The sequence below is a fragment of the Gallinula chloropus genome, assembly GCF_964237585.1.
Source record: "Gallinula chloropus genome assembly, chromosome: 2".
In the NCBI taxonomy this organism is placed as follows: domain Eukaryota; kingdom Metazoa; phylum Chordata; class Aves; order Gruiformes; family Rallidae; genus Gallinula; species Gallinula chloropus.
Window position 1 is genome coordinate 137209926 of NC_140086.1, and position 18424 is coordinate 137228349.

General features: G+C 41.0%; 1 protein-coding gene across 1 annotated transcript in view; it reads right to left on the reverse strand.

Moving 5' to 3' along the window:
• DYNC1I1 (dynein cytoplasmic 1 intermediate chain 1) overlaps positions 1-18424 on the reverse strand; it is a gene marked incomplete at its 3' end in the record, with an annotated part of 189441 nt that overhangs the window by 161581 nt on the left and 9436 nt on the right. Inside the window, exons 2-4 of the mRNA XM_084260489.1 lie at positions 10863-10977; positions 8225-8339; positions 5475-5565 (exon numbers count right to left, since the gene is read on the reverse strand). Coding sequence (XP_084116615.1) covers positions 5475-5565; positions 8225-8339; positions 10863-10970 — 314 coding nt within the window. The 5' untranslated portion in view covers positions 10971-10977. The remainder of the gene's footprint in view (positions 1-5474; positions 5566-8224; positions 8340-10862; positions 10978-18424) is intronic.

Sequence of the window (18424 nt, forward strand, 5' to 3'; positions counted from 1 at the left end):
TCTCCTCTTTCTAGGATTGCTCATGTACTGTATTTTATCTAGAAATAAAAATGTGTAGGTATGATGAGGCAATCAGGATCTTGTGGCAATCAGTGGTCTAACTGCTACGGTGTATTACTGCTACAAAAATGGCATAACACAGCTATAAAACCTCATTAACAAATCTGATTTCCCTTTTTTATTTTTTCTTTGCTATCTAATGCTATGCTCAAACTCATTCTCACTGGAACTTTCATTAAATATTTACAGCTTCATCTAAATAAAGACTAACCCTGCTTTACTGCAAGTAAGCATCGCACACTGAAGGAAGAGAACCAATTTTGGTTCATCAAACACATCTCAAAAACTGCAATTTCAATGGAACCACAACATAATTCAGATAAGAACCATTTAAGCTAAGTATCGTGTAATGCCCTAATCCAAGTAAGAACAATTATAGAATGAGTAGCTGTAGCCAGACAAACTCAGCTAAAACAACAGACTGTGAGAGTAGTATAAAATAATCCACCTTGTATGATTTTACCACCGGTGAAACACCTCATTGAAGTAACTGTTTTATGAAAGAAGCTATCAGAAGATGAAGAATGCCTCCTATCATCTTTGTCTTTACAGGACCCCATAAAACAATCAGGTATCCGAATGTATGGGCATCAATACATGCAGGTTAGAAAGTAGAAAGTAGAACAGCACAGATGAAGCTGTTGCAGAAAGAACAGTAACCATTAACCTTTACACACCCACGACAGCTGAGCCTGGTGCAGTTTACTGAGCAGATGGAAGGTGGGAAACCTTATACACAGCCTCATGGGATTCTCGTGTTCCTGTACAAAATGCACACAGGGAAGAGGTGCATGCGTGGCCCCCCACTGCACACATGCACACACTACCCAGCTCAACAGTAAATGGGATGCTACTGTGCAAACCTACCATTGTAGGGTAATAAAGCTAGCTGGGAACATACCCAACTAGTGCAGGATATAGGGGGAAAATGGGCCATGCAGACAAATCACACCTTGGTCCACAAATGCAACTCCTCCAAGAGGCCAGTATGACAGGGTGAACACATGGACACCCTGCAGATAAAACAATACCTACCAATGCAAGATAGTACTAGCACATGAAAGCTACCTAGCCACAGGAGCACATCCTTCCACCACAGATAGATACATTTCTGCTTATCTTACATTGAGCCAGCATGCAAAGCACAGGCCAACTCTAGTGCTCCGGCTCTACCTGTGACTGGGCGCTGGGGCTCTTCCAGAGTGCTGGCTCAGTCCACAAGACCTGGTATTGCACTGCCTGGCTCGGAAGCACTGTACTAAGTTTGTCCTCGTGTGCTCTCCCACAAGTCACAAACATGCAGGTCACGGCTGTGAGCACTGAGATGAGATTTAGGAATGTCTAAGGTATGCTGAGTAGTAAAACACACCTCTCCATGGGTGCTGTTTCATGACAGTTGTACTATAACAAGTACAACTATAGTTGTACTATCTTCTCCGGCACACTTAGGTAGAAAAATTCAGAGTATCTGCCAGGAAAGGCTGAGATGCATATAGTTTTCATGAAGAAGCTCCATATTAATAGCCCCAAAGAGGCAAATTTGTGTTTCACACAATGCTACAGCACAGGAGTCCTTGGCAAATGCTTTTACCTCAGCCCCTTTTTTCACAACATTGAGTCAAATCTTGGTAGCTGAAATCTACATTTTAGTTATGCCTGTATAAGCTGACCATCTACAACAGGACACTGGGCATCAAAAAAATGCTTACAAAATACTAAACAAACAGAATACTTATCCTGAAAGAGCAAAGTATACTCTATTCCAAGGAAAATCTTCATGGGATTCTGCAATATTGTCTTGTGGAAAGTGAGTCATGTCTGAATACGTCGTTGCAGAAAGCCCCATGAACCAACAACCCATCTACCCAGAGACAGGTATTTGTTCAGGCTGCGATGTAATTTTCCTGTCCTATCTGTGTAGCACAAGCAACCACAGCAATCAGAAAAGTGAAGTGGGGTGTGCAAAGCAATGCAGAGGCAGGCAAGTTGCTTGCTGGCTAACACCAGGGCTCTACTGAATTGTTCAGAGCAGCCTGATAACTAAGAACAGCACATACCAAACCTATTCCTTACTCCCACAGCTATGGTAAAATCTTCCAGAATCAACTTAAAACACACCTCTGCCTACACAGAACTGAGCCTCAAGACCAGAAAAAAGACCTGAAAGCATTCAAAGAAAACTGTCCGTAGTTTCCAGCACTGTTACTCATCTAACATCTGCTCTTTCTTACAGTCACTGCCATGGCTCAGGGAGAAGCTGGAACACTCCTGAAACATAGTGCTGTCCCTAGTGAAAAGGTTCTGACAGATAGCAACGTGGTACTAAAGATCAAGGAGCAAAAAACCCCATAGGAACCTGGTCTGCACAGGACAGAAGTGGGTCTGTAATTAATTTAGTGCTATTACACAGTCCACTCCACAGCTCCTCCAAATAAGGTTAATGGCATGAGGGACTGGACAGCGTTGCTCTCTAACTACTGTGGTGGAGAGAATGGACCAGGTAGCAGCACACTAGTCTACAGATTGTATGCACTGCGACCACGCAGCTTTGCTTCCTGTGCAACGCAAAAAGCTGTATGGCTTTTCTGAATGATTCGGTTTTGACAAATTATCTGCCTGTCAGGCAGGCACATCATCCCAAATGAGTAATGTCCAGTGATAGAGGATTTAGATAAGTTTATTAGTGATTAATTTGTCTCATCATTAAAATTCTACAAAGCTTTTCTGATTTTATATTTGCCCGACACCAATTCCAAACAACTTGCTGCTCTTACACATGGCCTGCTGGAGCCCTTTTACTCCCCATTTGCTCCCCTATGACACTTGATGAGGAAGTTACCAGTTATTTTTCATTTTGCAAAGTAACACTGAATGAGACCTGTGATTCCAGGATAACAATTATTTAACAATGTCCAAATTCTCCAACTTGTCAACTGTTCTTCCCAAAAAGTAGACGGCAGAAACCTGGCTTCTCTAAGTCTGACAACTTCCAGAAGTGTCAACAACTCACAGAAGTATGAACCCAACCTAGCTCTGCACCAGAAGCAGCTGCCTCAAATAGGACTGTACAAAGATCTCTTGCACTCTTCAAGGCTTTCAACAGGGCCTCCTTCCCGTAGTGAAGCTAAAGCTATGACTTCAGAGCTTTTGCTTTTTTTAAATATCCATATCTTCCTCTGGAGAGCACTTCAGCAATGAGCAATCAGACTGTACACAGGATTTCTGCCAGCCTGCATGAGCTCCCTATTTCTGCAGTGGTGTTAGCAGCAACAACAGACGAACCGTGATCTCAGAGACCGGGGCATTAGCAGCTTTGGCCCTAATCTGCTCTCCTCTAATGCCTGAGCTCAGTCTACTGTTGTACAGCACATTTGCAGCTGAATGGTTAAAGGGGGAAGATGCTACAGGAGCGAGCAGGGATCCAGCAAAAGTACTCTCTACCACAGAGAGCGAAGTGGAAGTAGACATTAAAATGAAGCAGAGTAACCGTGCTCATAAAAATAGGCATTCATATACGCAGTAGCCAAAATAAATCAGAAATATGGTCTAGGCAGCTCTCAGAGAGGAAACAGTAAAGCTCATTTCATGCTTCTTACCTGCTGTGATGCCAGGTCTACCAACATTTTGCTCTGCAGTTGTGACTCATCACACATGCATGCTTAAGTGTACGCACCTACATAACTACAAATCAAGCGCATCTACCTGCACCCAATGGCAAACCTATTGTCACTCAGAACTATCCACAGATTACAGAGATTCCCTGAGGACCAGAGATCTTCAAATTGCCATTACCACAAGCCAATCACTCCAGGCAAACACCTACAAGTGGCCTTCCTGGCATACACCACAGCTCTTTCAATACCAGAGGATGGTAAGCAAGCTGGTGGACCTCAAACAAAGTCTGGGGATTCCCACTCAACTCATAGTATGGCCACAAGAAGCCAGAAAATGGATCACAAATGAAAGTACAAGATGCAGTATATCATCAGCTTTGAAGAGGAGAACATACTCTGCTCTCCTCTGTGAGGGCACGTGGTCATGTGCTTTCATCACTTGTTGCTGACATAGATCTGAAGTGCTAGCCTAAATCACAGTAAAACAAATTCTTCCTTGGGCATTTCACTATCTCGACATCAAACAAGTGATACCATTAAGGTTAAGAAGGAAAACAGGAATTTAGAGGTCTCCAGACAACATTGTCATATCTGTATGGAAGACTGTGGGAAATGACTTTATCATGAACAGCAAGCTATGCTTTGTTTAGAAACCAATTCTGTTCTGCTCAAAGTACTTTGATTTGCTCAAGAACTTACTGATTAATGCAGTGTTATGCTATTTTCTGTGGTTCTGAAAACTAGGGCTTTCCTATTTAACAGCCTCCATTTCTTCAAGATTTCAGCAGCGGCTGTGCAACCTCCACACCTCAATGGACAGTGCCTGCGTCTGGCTGAAGAGGAATGTGATGTAATGTCATCCTAGAGAAGTGTGATTTTTCTAAATGGAAGGCTGGTGTGGTGTGAAATCAGTGACAGCGTTGATGCCTGCAGGGTTATGGTGCCTACTCCTGACAACGTTTAACTGCAGCGAGCGATCACTATGTTTTCAAGCCATTAACACAGCCTTGGCTCACAGATTCAGATGAGCTGACAGCTCAGATGTTGAATTAGTTTGACAAAAAAAGAGCTATTAGGACCCGTGCTTCACAATTCTCAAAACACACCACATAGTTGCTTGGAACTCTTCTTACTCGAACATACGTTCCTCTGCCAGCAGCATCCTCCTTTCTTTTCTACTCCAGAGCAGGAATTATTTCGGGATTGCCACTTTGTTTCCTATTTCAGCCATACAAAGACAAGAAGGTTGTTCTTCTGCCCACCCCCTACACACACCCCACCACCACTCTCCAATATCCACAGTTTCTATGGCAGAGCTGCCAGTGGGTCCCGGGGTGTTTCAGCCTGATTCTTCCTCTCAATGTCACACGCTGCGATGAGCAGCCAAAGACCCTGGGGGACAGCCTGGCGTTACACCTGGGAGGACTTCAGAGGGGACTGGGTACGTGAACAAGGATAACTCATGTAACAGATTCTACCACTGGATTTTATCACATATCCACACAGAATTCACAGCTTATTATGGACCATTTTAGAAGCACAGCACTCAGCTCTGGCTTCCAATCTAAAGTCTGGGGATCAGGATCATAGCCTAAGATCTGCTTGCCACATGCATACATTTACCTCCCGTCTGAGACCGGTCTTAGTGGATGGTAACACAGGGTGGAAAATGCAGAAACAGAAGCACACGTTAGATACAGCACGTTGGCATTTACAGAAACAAAGGTAAAAAATGGCAAAGTGAAAGCAAAGTGGGGAAAAACCCCACATTTATTCAATGCTACCAGCTCTGTGTCTTACCTGCCTATGGGTCCCAGGTCTCCCGAGTCCTGGCTGCCTGCATCACTGGGTGTGCTCACTGATTTCGAAGAGGGAGACATAGGGGTTGGGACTAAATAATGAAAATAACAGGTATCCCATGTTAACACATGCAGCGACTGCACTGATGAAGAGCAGTGTCAGACAAATCAAAACCGATGGACCAAAATGATAGTGGATGGATGAGTAGGAGAGTTTGAAATGGTGAAAGCAAATAAGGAAGGAAAGAAAAAGAAAAGGAAGAGAGTCAAGTGAATTTTAAGTCTTTTGGAAGTGTTAAAACTGACATGAATTTAGACAGGACTGAAAGCCCAACAGGAATCTACAGCTAATCAATGGAAGAAATATCTGTGGAAATAAAATAGCACTTGTTTTCTTGGGTATAGCTTAAAGTTGAATTGCAGAAGATTTTTTAAAGTATGAAGATATATCAGGGGCTTGTCTTGTCAAAAAACTAAGTGAACTCTTCTGGTAAAGTCAAGTAGGCAATAGAACAAGCATATTTTTTATATTTTGAATTTAAATCAAAAGCCAGTGTCCATTAGATATGGTCCAAGGCTGCAGTGTGAATGACATAAAAAAAAAAGCTAAATAAGGAAATCCAGCTAAGCTAAAATCATTTCCCAAAGATGGTGAGAATATATACTAGTTCGCTCAGCGATCATGTTTTCTTAAGTAATTTAGGTCATATTAATGTTCCATTTTGTGTGGGACATGATTTCAACACTCAAGGAAATTTTTTCCTTGGTTTAGATGCTATTTGCCCAAGATCTAGAAATGATTTTCTCTTTGGCGTGCCAGGGCTTTTGAAGCACAGTTCATGCAAAGGCAGTTTTGTTTCCTGAAACAGGAAAGGAAGTTCATAGCTCAAGGTCAGCCCAAGTTAAAGCTCTTCAGCAAGGAAATCATAAATACAAAAGTAAAAATATCCTGATTTCTTTTTAAATGGTTTCTCAAAAATATTTAAAATGCAGAGATGGCTCCAGTCAAGATTTAATGCAAGTATTCCTCAAAGCAGCCACATTGAATAAAATGCAAAAAGGGGTTTTAATGCAAGAGCAAAGTCACCCATTTGGTTTAAATCATGTGCATTTCCTTTTATAGATTTAACGGAGTAAAACTTTAAACTATTTTGTTATGCTTTATTATGTATAATGACAGACCTGTCAAGAGATTTGGATTTTCCATGTGGTCAAACATTTCATGCAGATTCTCACTAGAGATTGTCACAGAAATGACTGGAGCACGAAAAGTGAACTCATTTTCGTGACAGCCCTCTGGCAGGTTACAGGTATGTCGGGGCTGTTTGTGGATTCTATATTCACAGGGGGATCTGGGTATCGTATGTGCGTGTGAAGGCAGAATTAGTGCCTCCTCTGCATACTGACTGTGAGTGTGGATACAGGGAACGAGAGAGGGCAAAATACTACTGCTTAACTAAAGCAAATCATCTTAGATGTAAATTTTCATGTTCTTTCAATAGTATCAAACAAAAAATAACTAAGAATTTAGGATTTGAAACACGAGGGCTTAGGTGATAACATGGAAAGGACACACATCCTCATTTTTAGATAAAAATTAGTATTATAAATGCTAGAATATTAAAAATTTCTGATTTCATAGCACTATGTAATTTACAAAACCTATTTTATGATACATATAAATAACCTAACCATTACTTGTCAGACAATTGTTCTCAAAAGTGGTATTTAAAAGCATCGGTCACTATATTATAAATTGTAAAAATAATAACTTTTCTCTACAAATGTTGTTTGATGCGAGTTGTGAATTTAAATCCCAATTTAGAATGTCATGATCTACTCGCATATGCACCCAAGCATCTGTCAAGGTGCTTTCCTAAATCAAGGTTTCAACACATTGTTAAATTTGGAGTTTGTCTAAATACTACAGGCAAGAATATCTAGGGCTGAAATCCTAGATTCAGCCCTAATGAATCTAAAGACACGGCTTGGAATCTCTAGAGGAGCCAGTATTTTAGCTAAAATAATGATAACAGTGATTCTGGATTTAAGAGAAGGGAAAGGAAGGGAAGGTAATTAATTTCTTACTTTAGGGCCACCTAGTAAGTGAGACAGAACTTAATCAAGATAACCAAAATTCAGATGCTATAAACTTTGCCATGTGTATTTTTAAACTGAGGACTTCAGATTCTAGACTGAAACATAAATACCAAAAAAGAGGTCATGCATATGAAGCTAGATCTAAAATCTGTAATAATGATTATAAGCTTCCTGTTAGATGTGATTTGTCTTCTCTGGTTTCTTCTCTCTTTCCCCTCTCTAGTTTTGCTTGATTTTAAAAGAAAACAAATGGGAGTTCCCACACAACTATGCTCCTCCTTCCTTAGAAATGCTTAATATTTTGAAACAAAACTTGGGGCTAATGTAGTACAGCATTTATAATATTATTTTGTGGGTCATCTGTTGTGAGACTGGCACAGGCCATCAGAAAAGAAATCACTGCTGGTCTGCAAAACCAACCTGCATTACGTTTACAAAAATTTCCTGAAGAAATGAAACAGATGTCTTTGGCAATGACAAGTACTCAAAATGCCATGAGCTGGTATATGTGAATGGTATGGCAGGCATTCAAACAGAAGAGTTCACTTCACTAATACAGCCAAAAATCAAAAAAGCCAAGCATGCTTTAATAGAAAGAACGCATTCACTGTGGCAGAGCTGAATGCTTTACAGTGTGCTTCTCTTAAATACCTAGGGGTGGTTCTGGGGATATACCAATGCTCTGTAACAGAGCTTCTGTCTCTCTTCTTTTGCGGTCTAGGTCAGAATCTTCCTGAGCTGGCTCCTTCTTCTGCTGAAGATCAGCCTGAGTTAAAACAAAACAAACCAGAAAAGTTTCATCCACATATAATCAGCTCTAGCAAGTAAGCATGTGGAAAGTATTTATATGCCCCACTGCTTAGGTACACTTTGAAATGCACTTAAATACATTCAGATCATTTATAACTGAGTTAATTTATACCCTGTGTATCAGTAACAATACTTCTCCCTGAATGCATGGGGAAAATCTTAGCATTTTATACAGTACATTGATGGGCATCTTCTGCCTCTCACTCATCAGATGCAGCTTATTCAGCTACTATACAAGTGCTCCATAGAATAACAGATATCATTACCCTAAATAAAAATGGCCCTTCCTATTTACTGAAGGGCCAAGAAACAAAATTCCATTGGACTTGAGTGATGTAACTTAAGGGCCTTCATTTGGTCCTGAGCACTTGTTTGCAATATAAATACTTTCTGATAAAGTCGTCATCTAACAGGAGCAAAGGAAAGCACTAACATGTCTAAACCAGGATTTTGGCAGTCCTGGGCACTAACAGCCAAAACTAATGGTCCAAAAGACCCTTCCCTCTTTTCTTAGGTGTCTATATCTACTTTGAGCTCCCACACATTAGCTTCCTTCCCCTCTGGTCTACTGGGACCTAGAAACAGGAGGAGGAACATCTGTGTTAGCTACAACCCTTTACATTTGGCTCATCATCCTTTAATTTAAGAAGGTGAAAGGAAAACACTGATACCCAAGCCTAGTTAGAGAGCTCCCTTGAAAAAAACAGGCTTGAAATCCTTCTCCCAAGCAGATGAGGGAATTGAATCCATGTCCCACTTTTGTAGTCTAGTGCAGTAATCAGCAGTGCAACTGAAACAAAAGGCAAGTGGCAATGTCTATCATTTCATCATGCCTTAAATACAGCTGTCTCAGCAGAGTTCTTACAGAGAATGTATGGTGGCATCTGCCTCTATCCTTTGGATCCTAAGGTTGCTTCTAAACCAACTAATCTTATTTAAACTCCACACAGAGTTTTCCTTTCTGCTGAAACTAGAGTGTGGAGTGCAGGAGTCTTGCACAGTGCCTCAGCCCAGTGTTGATGCAGGCACAACAGAAAACCTTGAAGTTCAGAAGTACCCCCATCTTCCCCAGCTGGGACATGGCCAGTATGCAGAAGAGCACTGCTTTTACAGACAACTACAAATTGGCCTATTCCCATGCTCAGCTCTTCCATGAGCTAACTTGAAGTATCTCAGAGTGCACAGGGTTGTAGACAACTCTTCTGCACCAACTTACATGGCTAAGCACCTCAGTGAACATTAGACTTTACTCCTGGAGGCTGCCAGGCATACCAGTGCACCCCACTGATGATACCACTGTTAGGCACCACAGCATAATTTGTATGGTCAAGTGTCTGGAGCTGTATTTTGCTCCTGGCGCCAATGAAAACTTCCAACCACCCTGAGATCTCTACAAGGCATAAAATTCAAGGCAGTGGACAAAGGAAAGGCCTTAATAGCTTCTTCGAGCCACTAGCTTGGCTCCCTTCCCTCTAATTCATTAACAGGCCAGTAATGAACACTGAAAACGTTAACATTTAAAGTTCTGCTGACAGAGGACTCCCCTAGGATTCCAGAAGCCTCACTGAGGGTGGGGAGTGGGGGTACCGGTAATTGCACAAAAACAGTTCAAATGAAAAAAAGAGATTTAAAAGATTAAAAAGACAGCCAAAACTGGAATGCTGATTTCTTGGATCACATCACATTTCCACAGTAATTCCATGAAATTCATGTACAATATAAAGTGTCAGTTTAAAAGGAAACCAGTTATTAGTAAAGGATAACAGGTGCTTTAAACTATGGTAAGTGTTGACATTTGAAGGAAAGGAAACATAATCACTTAATGCTTCTCTGACTTTGCATGAAAATTAATATCCACTCCCTGTCAATTCTCACCTCTATTCCACTAAGTGACTGAATAAAAAGAAGTACAAATCCCTTAATGAAAAACCTAATGCATATTGTCAAGGACAAATAAACTAATATGTCAATCAAACTTTCACAAAACTGAAAGATGCACCCATGCCAGAAGATGAAAATGCAATTGCAATTATGTTTTACTTTACTGGAGAATAATAATTGTAAATCTGTTACCTTAGCTAGTAATCAAACTAGTCTTCAGAGTACAAAAATACATATTTAGGTTGTAATGGCTTGAAAAAAATGTAAGCCCTCTTTTTGTCTTTCCCCACTCTCCACTCCCTTTCCATTGAAGGCAAGCCCAGGAAAAAGCATTGTGGCAAATCAATTTTTCTTTCTACACACACATATACATCATGTTGTCTAAACTGTTGTCATCTGACAGTGCATCGGTTTTAAAAGCAATTCCCTCACCCCAACTTTCTTGATTAGAAATAAGCATTCTGATTTTAAGGTGAGACTGCTGTGGGTTTGAGGATCTCATTCCACATGACAGATACCTTGGGGTGTACGCAGTACAGGGATGTCAAAACCTCAGCAAGCCCCTTCTGCAAACACGAAGGCACTTTTGCATATTTACCTCTTTCTTCTTTCTTTCTTCCTCCTTCCGTTTCTTTTCTTCTCTTATCTGAGCCAGACGCTGCTTTTTGCGCTCAAGTTCTGCTTTTAAATCGCTTTTGTCTGACATTTTGACTCTGCCGGAAACAAAATTACGGAAAGCAAGGTCAAAACAAAATCAAGTGCTTCTCCCAATTACTGAAAAAAGATACTTAATTACATAAAAAACGCTGCTTCTAAAATGGCTACAAATATTTTTCTATGTAAATGTCAGCCCTTGGGCCACACTGACCTTGTAGCAAGCAGGGTATTTGTTTCACGGCTTTTATTTCAGCAGCTCTGGCAGACTGTAGGACCCAGGTCCACAAAGGGATTGCAGTTTTAAGCACTAGATCTGCCCCAAACTGCCCCATACCTCTGAGACAAATAACAACTGTGATCACAAAAACTGGGAACAAGATAGCTTTTGCTCCTGCATGAACAGCTGCCATTGCAGGGTCCCCTCCCACTCCACTGGTACAGCCCCATGCAGACCACCAGCTCTGTCTCAGTATCCTTCACAAATTCACCTCCACCCCCAGGGAGCACCAGGGAAAGCAGGGCCATTTTCCCAAAAAGCTGCAGACAAGGAACAAAACCAGGCACCCTGGAAAACCCAAGCTTCTCTTTAACAAAGCAGATCATTGCTCCACCAGCAGTCTCATAACTCAAATCATCTTTCCAAGAGGCAGGAGATGCGCCTAATATTCCTGACTTCACTCCAGCCAAACAAGCTTGGCAAAAGCATTTCATCTTAGCTACTAAAAAAACCCTCCTGCCATTTAGTCTTGAGCAGAGTTCTCTGTAGGACAGTGATGTGCAGCCACGCATTCTTTGTGTTCTGAATCTCTCTCAACCTGAGGTACTGTTACAGGAGCCTTGAAAGTAAAGGGTAACAAGATATCATTGTATAGAAAAAGAGCCAGATCTCTAAAAGATAACAGGATACCAATCTTTTTCTACAGTTTTTAAACCCCACCAGTGTCGAACTAATCTGTAACGTAAGTCACAGATAATTTATTTTCTAACATCATCATCATTATGAGCTGTCACCTAACTGTATCAATACTGATTTCTTTTTAGCACTTTATTTCAAAACCAGCCTTGACTGATACAGACATTGATGAAGAGCTAACTATGCCTTTCCTATTAATCCACACATCACTGACCGCATCCACTTCTGCAACCCAGAATCAATCAGATCAATGGCAATGCTATGTATATGCATAAGAAGCCTATTGTTTGCTTCATGCATGGAAAATTTAAATAGCAATTCTCCATTAACAGTAATGAGAACTCCACCCATAATACTGCCTGGGTGGGTAGAGACTAAATCTGTATGCTAAAAATCATATAGTACTTTCTTGACCATAAATTCCTCTGCTGTCATCAGCTTCCTCCTCAAAATGATAAAAGCGTAGTTAGCCCATGATATGGAGGGCATTGCCAACAAAATGCCACCTGCAAATTAAATGCAATCCCATCCCCAAATGTTCTGTTGTCTTTGCAAGCATTTCCCTTTAATGAAACAAAAGAATAAAATGTGGAATCATCAGAGGAAGCCATTCAATGAAAACTGCAGCATGAGGGATGCCAGAGTGGCCAGAACACCTGTATTGGTGTGTGGAGCACAGCACAGGTGCTAATATTGCCCAGTCAAACTACCAGCTGAAGAGTGCCAGCAGGAGTTAAACCAGTCCAGCTCACACCATCACAGATCCTGCACTTCCTTCAGCAGAGCTGCCCATCCTGGCAATGTACCCTGTAGTCCTCTCAACGTCCTGGGACTTCCAGCTCACAGAATCACACAATCACTAGGAAAAGACCTTTGAGATCATCAAGTCCAACTGTTCCTGTCCTCTACTAAACCATATCCCTGAGCACCTCATGTACCCATCTTTTAAATACATCCAGGGCTGGTGACTCAACCACCTCCCTGGGCAGCCTGTTCCAATGCCCAGTAACCCTTTCGGTGAAGAATTTTTTCCTAATGTCTAATCTGAACCTGCCCTGATACAGCTTGAGTCCATTCCCCCTTGTCTTATCACCTGTTGCTTGGGTGAAGAGACCAACACATCTCTCTACAACCTCCTTTCAGGTAATCATAGGCGGTGATAAGGTCTCCCCTCAGCCTCCTCTTCTCCAGGCTAAACAACCCCCATTCCCTCAGCCTTGTCCTTATCCTTTGTCACTAATGTTCCCCCTGCATTCAGTAAGGGCTGAGGATTGTCCTTGGCCCTTCTTTTGCTGTTGATGTATCTGTAGAAAGACTTTTTATTATCTTTCACAGAATCGGCCAATCTGAGTTCTAGTTGGGTTTTAGCCCTTCTGATTTTCTCTCTACAAGATCTTACTTCATCCCGGTAGTCTTCCCAAGATGCCACAACTTCAATCCACAACAACTCACAGTAAATGGTACAGCTAACACAATTGCTAACAAACTGGACCACTGGTTGCACTGGCTGTATGCAGAGGACCATCATTTATTTACTTCTCCATCATTATGGCCCTATTCATGACAATACCATTTTCAATTGGAGAAAGAGAAATCAAAGCTATCTCAAAAATGGCATCTGATATCAAGAAAACTAAGCAGTAGCACCTCAAACAACATTAATCTGTGTGATCAGTTGACGTCAGCAAGCTATTTTGTATATGAGAGATGCCCACAAAAGAAAAGCAGCTTTTTTAATGGCACTGCAGGTAGTATTGTGCCTACCAATCTGCTCAGGATTTGTGGGTCTCTCTCAGATATGGCTGAAATCCCATTTTAAGTCATTTTCCTAATCTGTTGCACACATTTGAATTCTGATTATAAAGTTTCCCCTCAGAGCGCTTCGGACTAGATAGAGTTTTTGCATCCTTTTAGTTCTGCAGTTGGGGAACAGAGAGTGAGCTCCTGTTTCTATGCAAAAAATATGCAAATGCATTTTAAGGCTCATGACAGAAACCCTGAGGGCTTGGCATCCCTTTCAAGCTGTTTGTCAGATATCAATGAAGGGCTTTCTAAAAATTCGTTCCCTTACTGTCAGGGAAGCTAACGAGCTTTTTCCCGATTTGAGCATCACCGGCTTAGTGCCTGGCCCTTTCTGTACAATGCTCCAGTTAGGGTGATCAAATCCTATTATAACTTTGCCCTATTTTTAACAAAACAGATCTCACATACAACAAAGATGATGTATTAAATTTCCTTCAAAGAACATTGCCACAGTTGAGCTACAGAAAGAAAATAATCTTGTTATTTTCATACCCCACATAATATAGTCATGCCTTAACCCCCTCAAAGAGCTTACCGACCTTCAAACTCATTATTTACAATTTCAGCACAAAATGAACACCAAGGGTACGTAACCTGCTGTCTCAGATATCAGTGAGCAATGAGGAGAGCTCACTTGTCATTCTCCTTGGCATTAACCACAGAGTTAACACTCTCTAGTCAGTACTGGAAACAGATTTCTAATATTTGCCATTCTGAGTGCCAAAAGGCATGCCACACTGAGAGAGAGAGAGAGAGAGAGAGGCAAACAGTGAAAAATATTTACTTTTAACATTCTCCATGGTGCAGAACCACAGCCCATGGGCTTATGTATGACCTAATCTTCCCCAGCTTGGTAGAAGGCATTGGTCAGAGGGGAACAGCAAGGAACACAGTGACATAATTAAATCACCTATCTGGGAGAAGGAACACATAGGAACAAACACACTGCATTAAACATAGAAATAGTTCTCACAACAGGGCAGCACTCTACAGCTTCCCTGTTCAAGGAAGGTGCATCATCTTTGGTCAAATTCTATTGTGTTTTGCCCAGTTTACTCTCAGAGTCCTCCCACTCCAGAACAGCTTACACCCAAGTGCTAAGACAGGTTCTTGAGATGTAGCAGATCACACAGATGTGAACCACCTCATACAAAGATCTCTTGCCTGCACTCCCCATACTCTGAGGGAATTCTCCTCCCTGTCAGCTACTGGAGAAAGGAGTCTGCTCCTTTTGTAATGAAACAGATTGATATAGTTAAAGATGCCTGTTTTCCCCATATGAATTAAATATGCCCCAAATTCCTCTCTTGGGCTTGGAAATACCAGCCAATTTCACTTACAAATCAAAGGGTCACCGGACCCAACAGAATGGCAGCCACCTGGGCATATGTTAACACAGTGCCAAGGCTTCTGAAGACTGTGTTCTGGGGCTTCATCATCTCCTGGGCTTTTCTCACTAAATCTGGATGCCACAGATGTAGATGTGGAGGCATCCTAACCATCAAAGCATATAAAGTTAAAAGACCCTGGGTATCCTAGGATTTGATTCCACATTTCCTAAAGCAGATGTCTAAAACCAGCTAAGATTAAGCATACCCCAAAGCCACTGGTTCCTCTCCAATGATGTTAAAGGGCCCTGGATGGTCAGTTAAGTTCTTAAAATCTCCATTGCAAATGTCTCTGAGTGGGTGAGAGGAATCCTGTCCTTAGTATGCTTCCTTTTACCTCCTCAACATATGAAACAAGATCTTTGAAAGACCATTTACATTCATTTTAAAATAATAACATGTTTGCACAAACTTCTCTGCTGTACAGAACATAGATAGAACTACTCCACTGAGCTTATCACACATGAGATGATCTCATGACCATGTCACTAGTGGCAGCAGTAAGCACGTAAGCATGGAAGATGCAAACAAGAGTGTTTTACCCTCAAGTGGATTATGCAAGTACTTTTATAGGTACAAGACAGCAGATGCATTACAGTTTTTATAATAAGTTACAACATCCTTATAGATTATCAGTATCACAATATTTGAGCAGAAGTTTCTTCTAAACCATTTATATGAGCTTTTTACAGCAGAAGCAGCCACAAGCATCTAAAAAAAGGTTTACTACAACTGAAGACCTAATAAACTGGTACTTGCCAGAGTAATAAAACCACAGAGTTACAGAGGTACAGAGTGGCAACGCATGTATATAGCTTGGACTAAAGATAAGAAAAAATAAGCATGAAGGGTCCAATGTATAATGAATAAAATAAAAATAAAGACAAAGAAAATTATGACAATGCACATTTTTTGTAAGTAACATATAATAAATACCTCCTTCCTCTAAATGCCTGTTCTTTATATCTCCTAATTAGCATCTTGGCTGCATGTTATTACCCACATCATCTAAAAAGGAAATCTAAGTTTCCAAATTGGGTAGGAGATTAAAAAGCCTACAGATTTCATTGTTTTTTGGTGTTTGGGGAATTTTTTACTTGCGTAGGTCTATATTCACCACTTCAGGACCCTCAAAGCCTTTCCTGTCTTGTGTCTTCTCATGTTGTCCTTTTCATTATTATCTTCCATTGTAATTACCAAAGGAGTTCCATTAAATACTGTTACATATGGCATTAGTCATCCTATATAACTAATTATAAATAATTGATTCATTAATATACTTTTCTAAAAATAAACAGGCGGCATGTAGTACTTGTAGATGCCGTACATGTATTATTCATAAGTCTTCAAAAAGAGCCAGTTACCCTTGAGTCCAAAACTGCTAAATGTCTTTTAGTTTGAAAGGCAGAGGAAGTTGCACAATAAAATACATTACTCAGTGATATTTGGTTTTAAAGAATGGGTTTGTGGGTGGGAGTACTGTTGCTATTGAAACTATTACATGTGGAGGTTTTTCACGCAAAAACGGATTCATTTCTATTGTGTACCATATTTGTCTCTGGTGTGTACAATCTAACACATTTCCTATGCTTAGGAATATTACACATTTTTACAACAGAAAAAATTCCCATGTGATACACCTATGACTTTCACAAGTGTGAAGTCTGCATGCAAAGTATGGAACTGTACAAGTCAGATAAACATCTTTGATCTGCAAGAAACCAGTGAGAACTGCTACCCCAGCAGAAACACACACTAACCCATGGTATTCCTTTGAAAATGATGATTGAAACACTCTTCAAATGGGCAAGAGGAGCCAGAATCATCTTGAGAGCAATTTTTAAGTAAACATATGACTACCTCTTTTCATCATGCATCAGAATTTGTACTTGACTTCAGTCGAATAACATAAATATTTTTGCTAAACAGACATATCAGTGTACACCAGATCACAACAATGGGCAAATACTTGAAGCTGCAAAAACTTAGCATTTGCAGTATTTTAAGGAATCTCCTCTGCAATGAATTCAGGGAAATTCTAAGTATAATTGGAGAGACTAAGTTGTTTTTTTCTACATAACCCTGAGGCAAAACAGTCAGGCTTTTTTACACTGCATCTGTGTATTTATCTATAAATAAATATGGCCGTTAAGTGTTACATTTCAGGGAATACACCATTTTTATCCTGTAGTTTCTGAACATTTCTAGAAGATGGGCAAAGAAAGGTCTTGTACTTTGTTCTGTAAGGGTTTGCAAATCACAGCATCCAGATTTGTTTCTGTGCTTCCTCCTGGTTGCCACGCAACAGGTCAGTGCATCTCTAGCCTGTTTATTTTGAGGCTGACAGGGTGTAAGATATGTACCTACAACTGCTCAGCTACACATCCCTTACAATCTATTACCATTCAATCTTCTCACTAATGTTCTTCCACAATGGCCCTTCTACAAAATGAACTGTTACAGCAGAATTATAGTGTCCCTATAAAGCAGCATATAAGCAAAGCTCCACCATCGCCCACTCTTCCAGCACCAGGAGTAGCGGCACTGAAACATCACCTGCCCATCATCTGTTCTCTCATGCCCCCTTAGCCTCTTAAATTTACTGCAGGCTTTTTAATTCCCACAAGGATAGTTCTGTGGAAGAGCCACGGCTGAAGCAAACAAGCTGCTGGCAAAACTCGCTGGAAATAAGTAAGAAACACATGATATTCCAGCTAGGATTAGAAGGAATTTAAATACTGCATACTAGCAGGTCACTCCAGCAAAGCTCCTCCACATCTCCCACCAACTATCACCCCTTTTTAATGAGTTCCTCAGAACTGACTGTATGTATCACTTCAAACTACATTGTAAAATAGATCTTTTAAAGTGCCTTAGATTTTCCCTTAATAAGCACTAGTGAGCATGTTATAACTGTACAGTGATGGGAGATGATCCCAAATGATGCAACCAGTGCTGATTTATATCTCCTCAGGATCTGACTCAGGAATCCCGCCCTTCTTACGAAGAGTAGATGCTTTTAACACCATCAACTGCATGCCTGACAACATTTTGATCTTGTGGAAGTGCTGGAGCACCTCTCCTATGAAGACAGGCTGAGAGAGTTGGGTTTGTTCAGCCTGAAGGAGAGAAAGCTCTGGGGAGACCTTAGAGCAGCCTTCCATTACCTAAAAGGAAAGCTGAAGAGGGGCTGTGTACAAGGGAAGGTAGTGATAGAAGTGGTGGATTTAAACAAAAAAAGGCTAGACTTAGGTCAGATATTAGGAAGAAATTCTTCCCTGTGGGGGTTGATGAGGCCCTGGCACAGGTTGCCCAGAGAAGCTGTGGCTGCCCCCTCCCCGCTGGTGTTCAAGGCCAGGTTGGATGGGACTTTGGGCAACCTGGTCCAGTGGAGGGTGT